The sequence below is a fragment of the Lactuca saligna genome, chromosome 9 (assembly GCF_052625555.1).
Source record: "Lactuca saligna cultivar CGN05327 chromosome 9, ASM5262555v1, whole genome shotgun sequence".
NCBI classification, from domain to species: domain Eukaryota; kingdom Viridiplantae; phylum Streptophyta; class Magnoliopsida; order Asterales; family Asteraceae; genus Lactuca; species Lactuca saligna.
In genome coordinates this window covers 7,640,819-7,650,941 of record NC_136425.1, presented here as the reverse complement: position 1 = coordinate 7,650,941, position 10,123 = coordinate 7,640,819, and the positions used below count along the sequence as shown (strand labels likewise).

Below are 10,123 nucleotides of genomic sequence, written 5' to 3'. Positions count from 1 at the left end.
AAGATTTATATAGATAATTTCTATCATATTTAAGAATTTTGTAGTAAGAAACATGATACTTACTATACTTTAAGGAGTTCATTAATTTTGGTAAGCACTCCCTTCATTACCAATGAAGATTTCCTATTTTAATATTGAACCGCCATCATGAAACTTTAAATCATGTAAAAAGATTTCTAGAAGTAAAATCCCATGAGTAACATGTACATATAGAAAAAGTGGTAACTTAAATATTTATAATTTATTTCTCTGTCAATAAGTACAAACATTTATATTGGCAGAAACCTGAATTGTGAACCCCATATTTTCAACATAATTACCAATAACAAATTGATCTAAATCACAGATTTAATATACTTAATAAAGGAACAAAAGTTATATTATTAGCATTAGCAATATAACATACCCTCGTTAGTAAACTCAATAAAGGAAAATTGAAAAACAGAATTATGTTCACCACAAATACTACAATCCATAGCCTATTCAAGTTAGAAGCTTAACAATCGATTAGTCATAATTCATGATAATGATATGAACAAAGAGATTATCATGGTTTAGTTGATGTGTTTAGTGTTTAGTACCTGTCCACAAGTGATAAAGAGAGAAGCACGTTGCTCTTCAGTTACCTGTATTCGTGTTATCTCAAATAAGTTTTGAAATATTCAATAAGTTTGTGGTAAAACTCAAAGAAGATAAGGATTTTAACCTATCGATCGATGACAGAGACATGAACAACTCTCCTAATCACATCTTTTCATTGTCCTATGTTGGTTCTATTACTCATCTTTCCTTTCCTATGGGTGAAGTTATCCTTCTTCTAACCATTAATATAACAAAGTCAGAAGAGTTATTTATTTTGGAAATTATCATTGAAGAAGGTAAGGCAAAAGACATACCCTTCTAGTAGAAATGCCATTGATAATAACCAAAGGGAACAACCATAACACCAGACGGTGGAAGAAATCGACCTTCGGTGTAATTGTAGTGCAGCGACGGACACCACTACGGTTGTCCTTTTTCTGACTTATCTATTCGGCGACTTTCACCTCCATCTCAACCACCGCCTAATCGCTCCGGTCGTTCTTCTTACAACTCCCATTATTTTATCAGCACTTCCACCCTCCATATATTTATCTGCAATTAAACACTAAAATCGGCATGGAGATTGGGTGAACGGCGATAAGCACAGTTAAATAATCCCAAAGACGGAAAGTTGAGGAGAGTGGTAGTGATGATGGAGACAATAATCGATGAAAAAAAGTGGTGCTTAACACATGTATGACACTAATCTTGTTCTTACTGGCTTACATCGGCGGTGGTCGATTTGTGTAAAACCAACATTTGGGTGGTGTTTGTTTTTTGGAAAAAACCTCTTCAAACCTCTTACTGCTGCGCGGCGCAGCACACGTGCAACACTTTTCATCTCGTAGCTGTTTGTTTTTTAGAAGTCTTTTGAATCAAAAACCTCTGCGCATGCTCTGTTTGGCGCAGCACTTGTACTGTCTCTTCTAACCTCTTCCAACCTCTTATTCTTCTTTTTTTATTGCTGAAATTTTGATTATATGTTATTAAAATTTTATCTCACATTTTTTTTCCGTTTTTTTTTTCGTTTATTCTTATTGAATTTATTTTTCATTTTTTTATATTCAATAATGATAATCTCTTGATGAAATATCATTATTTTTTACTAAAATATCTTTATTTTTTGTTGAAATATCATTCTTTTTTACTGAAATATCATTAATTTTTACCGAAATGTTATACATTATTAAATTTTACGTATTAAAAAACTATTTTCGGTTTATAAAATTAGTTTATTTTAATTTTTTAATATCTGCAGCAGTATGCAGATGTTAAAAAAACAAACACGCTTCTTATTATAGTCTGCAGCCGTTTGGTCCACCTCTTCTACTGCAGAGGTTTGCAGAGGTGGTCCGCAGACTTCATGAATTTTTGCTTCAGAAAATCAAACAGCACCTTGGTATCAGAGCGAATATGGTGCATGCCCAAGTATCAAGCTCGCGGGGAAATGGCGGGAGGCAATGGTGGCAATGGTCTAAAAGACGGACTTGTAACCCTCCACTATCCGATGTTGACAAAGGCGAATTATGGAGCATGGTCAATTACGATGCGGGTGTGCATGTTGGCTCAAGGCGTCTGGGATGCTGTAGAGCCCAGAACCTCAAATACCCTTGTTGAATCAAAGAAAGATAACATGGCATTGGCCGCCATTTATCAGTGAAGATATACCTGAAGATCTACTGATGGTTTTGGCGGAGAAGAAGACGGCCAAGGAAGCTTGGGACGCTCTCAAAACCATGTACGTAGGAGCCAACAAAGTGAAGGTTGCAAGGATTCAGATGCTGAAGGCTGAGTTCGAAGCACTCTGCATGACAGAAACGGAAAGTGTCGACGACTTCACCAGAAAAGTAACCAACACTGTAAGTACACTTCGCACTCTGGGAGATAAGTTCGATGAATGTTAGGTGGTGAAGAAATTGCTCAGAGCATTGTCATCCAAATTCGTTCAAATTGCTTCAACACTCGAACAATTTGGGGATTTGGATGATATGTCCGTTGAAGAGGTGATCGGAAGACTCAAAGCATACGAAGAACGAATGAAGAGCCGTGGCGAAAGCGATGAATGGAAGCTGCTATTGACGCAAAAAGAATGGTCTGAAAGAAACAAGAAGAAAATAGAGGGTGATTCGAGACAAAAATCGAATCGTGGCGGTCATGGAGGATCATGGGGTGGTCGTGGCCGAGGAAGAGGAAGAAATAGTGGTCGTGGTGGCTGTGGAAGGGTAAATTCACACCATCTGAAAGAAGGAGGTCAAAGCTCATCAAATAATCGAGATAAAAGTGAGATTCAGTGTTACAACTGCCAGGAATTCGGGCATTATGTAGCCGAATGCACGAATCCCATAAAAGAGCGAACCTACGAAAGCAATCTGGTACAAGATGATAATGAACCTGCACTTCTGTTGTCATCACTCGAAGGGAAAGAAGAAACTGGTGAAGTATTCTTAAATGAAGAAAGCGTGAAGCCAAAATTGAGAACACATGGAAGTGAATCAATCCAGTCAAACCTGTGGTACCTCGACACAGGTGCGAGTAATCACATGACTGGAAATGTGAGCAAGTCTTGTGAATTAGACAGAAAGACAAGTGGATTCGTGAAGTTTGGCAACGAATCCAAAGTGAGAATTGAAGGAAAGGGGACAATCGTGCTAAAATGCAAGAATGGAGAACAAAGGAAGGTTCAGAATGTGTACTACATACCCGATTTATGTAGTAACCTCATAAGTCTTGGGTAATTATCAGAATGTGGGGACGAAATCAGAATCAAGGAGTCGTGGTTATGGGTCAGAGATAAGGAAGGAAGAATCTTGATGAAAGTTCACAAGTCACCAAACCGCCTCTACAAGATCGAATTGGAGGAGGTTAGTTCAATGTGTCTATTAACTCAAGTTTCTAATCCAAATTGGTTATGGCATGCGAAGTTGGGACACATAAACTTCAATTCAATAAAGTATATGACAGACAAGAAGCTGATAGAAGGTGTTCCAAAGGTGATAGTTCCTTCACAACCCTGTGAAGGATGTCTTGTGGGAAAACAAGCAAGGAAGTCATTTCCTTTGAAAGCAAGTTTCAGAGCAAAGAAAAAGTTAGAACTTGTACATGGAGACCTCTGTGGCCCAGTCTCACCACCCACACCTTCTGGTAATAGGTACTTTATGCTAATTGTTGATGACTTTAGCAAGGTAATGTGGGTTTATCTGATGAAATCAAAATAGGAAGCCCTTCAAACTTTTAAAAGTTTCAGAAAGAAAGTTGAGACAGAAATAAGGGCGAAAGTCAAGGTGTTTAGAACTGATTGAGGTGGTGAGTTCTTGTTAAATGAATTCACAAGATACTGCAATGAAACAGGCATGGAGAGGCATTATACATCTCCCTACTCTCCATAGCAAAATGGAGTTGTAGAGAGACGTAATAGAACTGTATTGGAGATGGTTAGATGCAATTTGAAGACAATGACAATGCCAGATGTCCTATGGGGAGAAGCAGTATCACACTCTGTTTATATCTTAAACAGAGTACAAACTAAAGCCCTGATCGATTCAACCCCATATGAAATGTGGATCGGTAGAAAGCCTCACATTGATCATCTAAGAGTCTTTGGGTGTATTGCCCACATGAAAGTGGCAAAGGGCCATTTGAAAAAGCTGGAAGATAGGAGCATGCCACTGGTTCATCTCAGAGTTGAAAAAGGATCGAAGGTGTATAGATTGTTAAACCCAGACACAGGGAAAAATGTATGTAAGCCGTGATGATGTATTTGAAGAAAATAGAGCATGGAATTGGGAAAAATGTGAGAAGATCAAATGAACACCTGGTATGAGCTTCACTATCGAAGGCTTTGAATTCGCCGATGAATACTATGACGACGAGGGAGAGTGGGTGCCAGATACGCCGGACCAAAATAGTGGGTTACCACAGTCAAATGTTAATTCGGGATATGTTGACCAGTCGGATCACCTGAATACAACCCCCCAAATACCCCTATACACTCACCAGTTATGCCCAATTCTCCGATTGTTCAAACTCTTCAAAATTCTCCGATCAATCTCAACACCGCCTCAAGTTCCACCGGTGGTGGTGCCCCAAAACGATTCAGAACACTCACTGACTTGTACGAGAACACCGACGAAGCCAATATGCCCCCTGAAATACTGATGCTGATTTGAAATGATGAAGAGCCATCGACTTACATTCAAGCCAGTAGAAAGAAAGAATGGCGTGAAGCCATGGAAGCTGAATTAGCCTCGCTCGAGAAAAATAACACATGGAAGCTGGTCGATCTTCCTAAGGACCGAAAGGCGATTGGTTTAAAATGGGTATTCAAACTGAAAAGGGATCCGAGTGGAAAAATTATAAAACACAAGGCAAGGATCGTAGCGAAAGGGTATGTGCAACAACATGTAATTGATTTCGATGAGGTATTCGTGCCGGTGGCGAGAATCGAAACAATCCGATTGATTTTAGCGTTAGCAGGCTCAAATGGGTGGAAAATACATCACTTAGATGTGAAATCAGGGTTTCTAAATGGCGAATTAGATGAAGAAGTCTACGTATCCCATTCAGCTGGTTACCAAAAGAAAGGAGAAGCTCACAAAGTCTACAAGCTATCCAAAGCTCTTTACGGGCTTAAACAAGCTCCAAGAGCTTGGAATGCTTGCCTGGATCGTCATCTGAAGAGCCTCGGATTCAAGAGATGTGCTTATGAATACTCACTCTACACAAAGAAGGAAGGAAAAAGACACTCTAATAGTCGGGAGTGTATGTAGACGACCTCTTGGTGACTGGGAGTTGCACTGAAAATATTCAGCTATTCAAGAGAGACATGAACATCAAATTCGAAATGAGTGATCTCGGGCTGTTTTCCTACTACCTGGGGATTGAAGTGAATCAGAAAGGAGATGGGATCACATTAAAGCAAGAGGCATATGCAAGAAATCTCCTCATCAAAACAGGTATGCAAGATTGTAACCCTACACGAACTCCAATGGAACAAAAGCTCAAATTACGCAGGGATGAAGAAGGTGAGCTTGTAAACAACACTGAGTATTGAAGCATTATGGGAGTATTGAGGTATCCTTTGTTGTTGGGATTGTTAGCCTCTTTATGGAGAAACCAGCTTTGAAGCATCTTCAAGCTGTAAAAATGATACTCAGGTACATCAAAGGCACATTGGAGTTTGGCCTAATATATTCAAGGGGGAAAGAAGACGCAGACCTCATTGGATACACTGATAGTGACCTTGGCAATGATGTAAATGACAGAAGAAGTACAGGGGGTATGGCATATTATGTGAATGAGAACTTAATCTCATGCATGTAGTGGTAGTTGCAGTATTTCTCGCATGTTTTTTGTGTTTAAATATGTTATGCATGTAATCGTTGAGGTATCACCTCTTCTCTTTCAATTTACACAGAAAAGCTTTAAGCTTGAAACAGATTGAGTCATTCTTTCTTTCATCTTGATATTGTACATAACCATTGTCAGAGTGTTACAGGTTTGTGAAAAACAAACACCATTCATACAAAACGATATAGCTTTTGGTATATAAGTTAAATAAGCAATTACATAATAATTTCACTTAAAATTGTATATTTCTTATCAAAAACATATTGACATATATATAGACACGAACAAGACCGCAGAGGGTAGATTTAAATCTACATTTCATAAATGTTTGATTATAGTTGTTGAAAGTTTCGTCAACGGAAACATATAAATAATCTGAGATGAAACTGTGTTAGCTTTTCAATCAATATATGCACAAATTTAAAATGCAAGAAAAGTAAAAAAATTAAGAATACATGAATTAATTTCTTCGTCAACGATAGTTAGATTCCACCAATAACTTAACAACCAGTTTCATGCATTACTTTAACATCTTATCATTTATTATACAACTACATGGCTTAATTGTGAACAAGATATCTAGTTTAGATTCGGTAAGGATCCAACGGTGTTCCGTTGCGAGGACGCGGTTTGCACACGAAGGCCAAGTAACGTGCTACAAAATCCTTGTATTGAAATGATGTAAATACCGGTGGGTTGCTCGATGTAACTAGCTCTTTTGCAGGTTGTATGATAATAGGGACCTCATTCTCAACAGGAAGAGTAGGACTTGGAGAAAAAAACGTGACAATTGACGTTCGAGAAGCACTTGAATTGGTGACCACTCGATGTTCCACACTTTTCAGCTTCTCATTACTTATAATCTACAAGAAAAAAAAAACATTTGTATCATATATATCTTATTTTTAACTACATTTGTTAACTCATGAAGCTTACCTCGAGGGTGTACCCAAGGTTGACCACGAAAGCATTTGGAATTGGGTCAACTCCCATCCATTTCCCATCTTTTTGTATTTGTAGCCCATATTGGTCTTGTTGAAGGAAGGTTATGATGTTTGGGTCCGCATGACCATCTATGCCCATTGCTAAACTTGGATCCGGGCATTGCGGGTATAGGTGAATCGCCATATACTGTTCCTGGCTGACTCTATCGAAATATCCTTCTGGAAGTCCTAATCCTTCTCCGATCATATTCAAAATCTTGAAACCCATTTTCCGCACTTCAGTCGCGTATCTCCCTACCTCCTCCCTGAAACATAAACAGTTAGAAACTGGCAAAATCACTGAAATTAAAACCCTATATAGGTTACCGGTATCTGGCTGGTTTCTCCGGCCATGATGGGATGTGTTCTTCCAGAGGATGACAATCGTGCTTCAATGTGTCTTTCCAGAAATGAACTTTCTCTTTCGCATAATTCACACCGCTCGTATGAAGCGTACAACCTTTACCATAAGTCTTGGCGAAAAGACCTAACTTGTCTTCAATGGGCATGTTAAAGAACTCATCGTACAAAACCCTCATTTCCGCCATCATCTTCTCCGAAACTCCATGATTGATCACCTGTAAATGGTCATCAAGAACTTGTTATTCATATGAATAAGATTCATAGGCTTTCGTAAATGAGATCAAAAGACCTGAAATAAGCCGAATTCTTTACAAGCTTTTAGAATTTGTTGGATGATATCAGACCGATCGTTTTGAAGATCGATCACCGGAATTTCCTTGCAAACGGCAATGTAATCGCCAGGTCTTCTTTCCGGTGGCATGACGTAATCTTTTGGAACAGATTGAACTCCATTAGACCAGCTAGAAACCAGTAGAGACATGGTCGACCTCACTCTGCTTGTATCGGAATTAGGATTGATAATGGAGTCTTATAGAACAAAATTTGTTGCTATATGGGCGCTAACACCGAGATGCTCTAGAGATAGGCTTGGAAGTCAAAAGATTTGGATTCTGATGAAGAAGATATATACCGTTAGAGTTAAAGATGTCGTGTTTGCCAATGTTTAAAGGTATGACTTTTGGCAATGTCACTAGAAACCAGAAAACTACGTGTTAGACAGAATATACAAAGAACTACTAAAGAGTAAACCTAGCATGCAGTTTACATATCAACTACAATGTTTTTTTTTTTTTTTTTTTTTATAATATACTAATATGTTTGATAGACGAGTTTCATTCAGGAATCAATTAAATGATACATTAGCACAACTAATGAAATCATAATTACTGTTTCTTGTTCACTCATATAATCAATATATTGACTCTTGACAAGTTTACAATTATTCAAGTTTTGATCATTTTGCATAAAATATTGGAACATTTGCGATTCATGAAGATGAGATACAGAGATAGTCACATATGATAGAGACTAGTTTGATATGAGCTAGACAGGGGCGGACCTAAGGTGGGGGGAGTGTGGGCAACTGCCCCATAAATAAAATTTTGGAAATTGAAATAACTATAAAATGTTTAAAAGTATACACACTTACATAAATATATATAATCTGCCTCCTTGAAATTTCAAAAGAATTATAATTTAACAACATATTTGCTTAAATGATAGAAAACAGTTCACATTCTCAATAAGATAGCAAAGGAAAATTAATGCTATATAAACTTAAAATGAAAGCAACAAAAATAGAAAGAGGTAACCAAAAGAGTTGTTGTAAGTAAAAAATAATGGACTACTCTGAAAATGAAATTACAACCAGAGAAAAATAACCTCCCTCTTATACCATTGCACCCTTGATTCGTCTCGACCTCTACAACTTGATGATGATCTAAGTTGGTCTCTATTTTCATTTCATTGTCCTGTTTTTTGATTGTGGTTTAAAAAATCATTTTGTCACTTTCTTTTAGAGGAGAAAATGGGAAAATATAAGTCACGTAAGGAGAAGAAAATGAACTTGTGTAAAATTCAGATTTTGATTATTTATATAATATTTAATGTATTATTATAAAAAATTATATAGAAATAGATTTTAGCCAACTTAAGCTACATATTATACACATACAATATATTTATGTATGTTAATTGGTTATTGTATGTTGATAATTTTCTAATTAATTTTGTATATACGAACAAATGTTTAATTATTTATCTATATTTGTTTTAAAAGTCTTAAGATAAGTTAAATTTGGGGGTTTCTTGATTATTTTTATGAATATATAATATAATGTTTGTTAGTTGTGATATAAAAAAATATATCATCTTCTCTCCTAAATCTATTTTGGTACTCTCTTAATGGTCATTTGGTGCTCTCTTTTGATGGTTTTGTGCTCTAGAAGGAAGGAGAACAAGAAAGATTGGTCCTTAAAATTATGCATTTGAAGTATTCAACCTTCATTCACCTTCTAGACCTTGGTAAGCTTTAAAGATCCAAGCTTTATTGTGTTTCATCATTAGATCTATGAGTGCTTAGTGTTTTGGTCCACTTTAATAAGTTTTGGTCCCTTTGTGACTTGTTCCATGGAGTTTGAAGAACTCCATGAGCATTGGTTCATGCTTAAAGTTCGGATCTAGTGATTTGGTGGAGTAAAGAGTGTATGCAAGAGCTCTCTTTACTCCATACATTAAGAAAGATGGGTTTTTGGTCATTTCTCAACTTAGGGTTTTAGATATCAGAAGTTTGTGGTCTTATAATGGATAGAGTTGGACACTTTATCCATTTAGACAACATATTGATTCAAACTTGAAAGTGGATGACTTGGACTTAATGGATTAAGTCGAGAAACATGCATTCTTGAATGCTTTGAGATTTAATGTTTAGATCTTGATTATTTGGATCATCCTAATGGATAAAGTTGGAAATTTTATCCATTATGAAGCTATTAAGTACTAGATATGATGTGATCTGATGTTATGAGCCTTGATCTATAAGGATTAAGCTCTTAATAAAGAAAAGTCCTTCTGACTGAAACCACAACGTGGTCAAGGAAGGCCCACGACATGGTGGCGTGCTGCAATGCATGTGTTTTGTCAGGGCATGGCAACATCGTAGTTAAGAACTCGCTACGGTGCATTGACCGTTGACGTTTTGACCAGTTTGACTTTTGACCAAACTTGGGTAGAATCATGGTCTCGAATTGGCCTTAGGTATCTTGGGTTAGTTGTTTTGTTGCTAAGGTTGTTGTCGAGCTTTTGTTGTTTAGCTTTGGTGAGTTTTTTCACTATACTTTATACTACAA

General features: G+C 37.0%; 2 protein-coding genes and 1 long non-coding RNA gene across 4 annotated transcripts; 1 reads left to right on the top strand and 2 right to left on the bottom strand.

Moving 5' to 3' along the window:
• Positions 1-330: 330 nt before the first annotated feature.
• LOC145017976 (uncharacterized) lies at positions 331-1,320 on the bottom strand. Of its 2 annotated transcripts, none has more exons than XR_013666758.1 (3): positions 897-1,320; positions 707-817; positions 331-626 (listed from the first exon to the last, which is right to left on the bottom strand). It is a non-coding gene; the product is annotated as an uncharacterized LOC145017976 (long non-coding RNA). The 2 variants fall into 2 exon arrangements; XR_013666757.1 differs by having other exon boundaries at positions 707-814.
• Positions 1,321-2,264: 944 nt separating this feature from the next.
• On the top strand, positions 2,265-3,317 carry LOC145015959 (uncharacterized). The gene is made up of 2 exons (XM_078974423.1): positions 2,265-2,441; positions 2,487-3,317. Exons 1-2 carry the CDS (start codon positions 2,265-2,267, stop codon positions 3,315-3,317), a joined length of 1,008 nt encoding a protein of 335 aa, XP_078830549.1.
• A 3,171-nt stretch (positions 3,318-6,488) lies between these two features.
• On the bottom strand, positions 6,489-7,767 carry LOC145018143 (hyoscyamine 6-dioxygenase-like). Its single transcript, XM_078976054.1, has 4 exons — positions 7,564-7,767; positions 7,239-7,489; positions 6,865-7,177; positions 6,489-6,791 (listed from the first exon to the last, which is right to left on the bottom strand). Exons 1-4 carry the CDS (start codon positions 7,753-7,755, stop codon positions 6,513-6,515), a joined length of 1,035 nt encoding a protein of 344 aa, XP_078832180.1. The 5' UTR covers positions 7,756-7,767; the 3' UTR covers positions 6,489-6,512.
• Between the last annotated feature and the right edge of the window lie 2,356 nt (positions 7,768-10,123).